This window comes from Etheostoma spectabile, unplaced genomic scaffold, assembly GCF_008692095.1.
Source record: "Etheostoma spectabile isolate EspeVRDwgs_2016 unplaced genomic scaffold, UIUC_Espe_1.0 scaffold559, whole genome shotgun sequence".
In the NCBI taxonomy this organism is placed as follows: Eukaryota; Metazoa; Chordata; class Actinopteri; order Perciformes; family Percidae; genus Etheostoma; species Etheostoma spectabile.
Window position 1 is genome coordinate 359,071 of NW_022605627.1, and position 3,240 is coordinate 362,310.

At 41.4% G+C, this 3,240-nt stretch overlaps 1 protein-coding gene across 1 annotated transcript in view; it reads left to right on the forward strand.

Moving 5' to 3' along the window:
* The window catches only part of LOC116686935 (whirlin), a gene marked incomplete at its 3' end in the record, with an annotated part of 136,364 nt that extends 133,826 nt beyond the window's left edge, over positions 1-2,538 (forward strand). The window contains 2 exon segments of the mRNA XM_032511953.1: positions 1,289-1,461; positions 2,410-2,538. Coding sequence (XP_032367844.1) covers positions 1,289-1,461; positions 2,410-2,538 — 302 coding nt within the window.
* Positions 2,539-3,240: the final 702 nt, after the last annotated feature.

Consider the following 3,240-nt stretch of genomic DNA (forward strand, 5'->3'; position numbering starts at 1 on the left):
GGATCATATTTCCCTGCACTACACCTTGAAAATATCATAATGTCCTTAACAGCTAACTAGCTAGCAAACTGCCATTGGCATTTAACTTACCAGACACCGTGGCATTAAATGTACTCTGCTCTGTTGTCAATATCTCGGCGGCTCTCTCACCGTCTTTTATAAGAAAATGGTGAGATGGTGCTACGCAAACGCACAGCACTGTCACCAAGACATTTTTCTTTAAGGTCAGAGTTCCGGAACAATTGGAGATAACAAAAAACCATTTCAGTCAACAACTCACGATAGAAATGTATATTGTTACTGCAGAACATTGAAAGTAGATCTGTCAGTGAAGAAGCTTGAGCACCAGTGGTGGTGAAGAAAACAGATTGTTTGCAAATACGTTGTGATATTGGTTTTACCAAAACGTCACCTTCCATGCCAAGGGAGTTTTTTTTCCTAGTGCCACCTTCATAGCGCAAAGTCACGGAAGATTCCAGAAGAAGAGCAGCATCACCAAATCTTAAATCCTCAAGGGTGGGGTTTGTCCTTGACATGTTGCCTCATTTGCCTTATTTCCCGCTGAAGGACCCCATTTGATAATCAATAGAGGTGTTTTTCCCTGCAGTGATAACCAAGAATTGTTTGCAAAAGATATTAAGGCATGGATAGACACTTATTATTCTTCTTGCCAGGCCAATAAAAAATTCCAGTTCCTTAACAGAGGTGTTAACATTGCTTTAATGTTTCGATTTTTGTACACTGTACAAATGTGTTTGGTCTTTCAGTAACTCAAGCATATCTGCTGTGATAGACTTCTTGAAATACTGCAGAGGACTATGATGATTGGCTGGAGGTGTGACACTGTTCAACTAATGTGGTCAGGGCAAGTTAAATGTAATATAGGAGATGTTGTGTAAGCATTGGAATCTTACCTGAAATTAGTTACACAAATTTGAAAATTGTCATGGAAACACAAATTCACTGTCACATGACCCCTCCCAAGATGATCTGTCAGTGTCAGTTAAGGATGTCATGAGTTAAAATCAAGGGTAAAGCTGAAGGAGGAACTTTCAGGAACATTTAAAGGGTGTGTGACACCTGTGTGACTGTGGGTTCTTTTGAATATTTGATATATAAGGCCTGTTGCTAAAATGAACCTGCCTCAAACAAACAACAAACCGGTTCTCTCTACAGCTGACGTAAGTCCACTATCTGAGAGCATACCTCTGTAGCTGTATGTGTTGACTGTTTATATACTTACTATGAATAAAATTGAATTGAATTAACATTACACTGTCTCATTCAGGGGCCACCCTGTCCCAGCTTTCAGACAGTGGCCAGACTCTGAGTGAGGACAGCGGGGTGGACATAGCTGAAGCAGGAGGTCTCAGTAAAGACGGCAGCCCTCGACCCAGCAAGAACCAGCAGGGCCAATTGGAACAGCCAGGGGTCCATGCTCCTCCTCCGGGGACCAGACAAGTGAGGGCTCATACTGTCATAAAAAAACTCTTCAACAAGTTATTAGATTTACCATGTTGCTTGTAGTTAATTCTTAACCAGTTCAGATTGTCCTGTCCCAATGTGACTTAGGGGGGTTTAACACCTGCCTCATTTAATTAGGTTGAATAGCACTAGATTTGTTTTCTCCCTTGGTGCGGTTCATTTGAGCAGGTGTGAAGGCAGCAATCGCATTCTGATGTGCACCAAAAGCAGACCAAACACTTTCAATTGAACTCTGGAGTGGTTCGTTTGTGGTGAGAACACAATCCGACCTCAAACTGCCCCATTTACTGTATGTGTATTCCACTAGTCTGAGCTAAATGGCTCCTGTAGTCAGGTGTGCTTCAATCTGCTACAATCTGCGATGGGGTAGAACACGCAAACTGTAGCAGCTTGCAGTGTTACTCTCCCAGAAAAAGACTGCGATCAATCTTACCGTGGTCAACCCAGCCGCTGCTAAAGCTGGACACATACGCTGGCAGAGCAGAGCAAAGTCTCGGTGAGCAGAGCAGACGTAGTAACGTTGCTTGCGAAATAATGTCTGAAAATGATTTCAATGAAATGAGCTGGAGATAAAATATGCATTAATCCAGAACATAGGACCTTTGTCCTGTATTTACTTTCCTGCTCCAATAAGTATAGTAAACTTTGTTGCATGGATTTTTTTTCCCATTTGAAACAAAACCAAATCAACGGAAAAACTTATTCACTGATTTGGACCAGAGTGAATGAACTACAGGTCAGCAATCTGGAACACTATTCTGTTGCTTTTATTCAATCCACATATCAAATCAAAAATGAGAAAAAAGTGCATAAGTTTGCAGTGTGATCTACATCTACAAAATTATGCAACGCTGACAATATAAGATTCAACCTTGCCTCCAATTGCTCTTACTTCTGACCCCTCTTCATTTTGTGTCCCAGCAGAATAGTTCACCGGCCCCAGTGCCCACTCCTAACGTGGTACGAGTGGTGAAAAATGCCAACACCCTTGGTATTGCTATAGAGGGAGGAGCCAACACACGACAACCTTTGCCACGCATAGTCACCATTCAGGTGAGATAACAATACAATAGGGTTTGTCTGATCTATGTTTTCAAGCCATTGTTTTCTGCCAGTGTTCATATTCTGGTCTTAGACACTAGAGCTACCAGAGCCGACGCCATTGGGGGTTGCAAAATAAAAATGTAAATTACTCTGTCATTTTTACTGCATTGTTTCCCATCTACCCTAACTTTTACCTATTCTTAACATGCCTATATTTTCATAATTATAGAATATTGTTGAGCAAATCAAATAAACTGGTTTCTGGTGTTACTACCCTTTCAGATGCCAGAAGCAGCTGCGAATACCATGAGTAATCTCCTCCGCAGCCGAATTGAAGCATTTGATAGCCGTACAGTGCATTGAGAAAGTGAATTGTGCGCCAATATCCACTCACAGTCATTTATAAGCAATTATAATACCACTAAGGTATGTAGGCCCACATTATTCTTCATGTCATGTGTAAAATATTATAAATAGGCAACAAATAGTAACGTTACATTTTAAGTGGATGGCGAGCGCAAGACCCCGAAATGGATGCCAATAAGATTCTGGATGCAAAGTTTACTTTTTTTAAAGTTGCCAAATGGTTCCATTGACAAGACCAAAGTGAACTGTGTGTTTTGTCGTTGTGAACTGAGCTATCATCGCAGCACGTCCAATCTGAAATACCACTTGATGGCCAAGCACACAGCTGATGAGAATTCCCCGCCG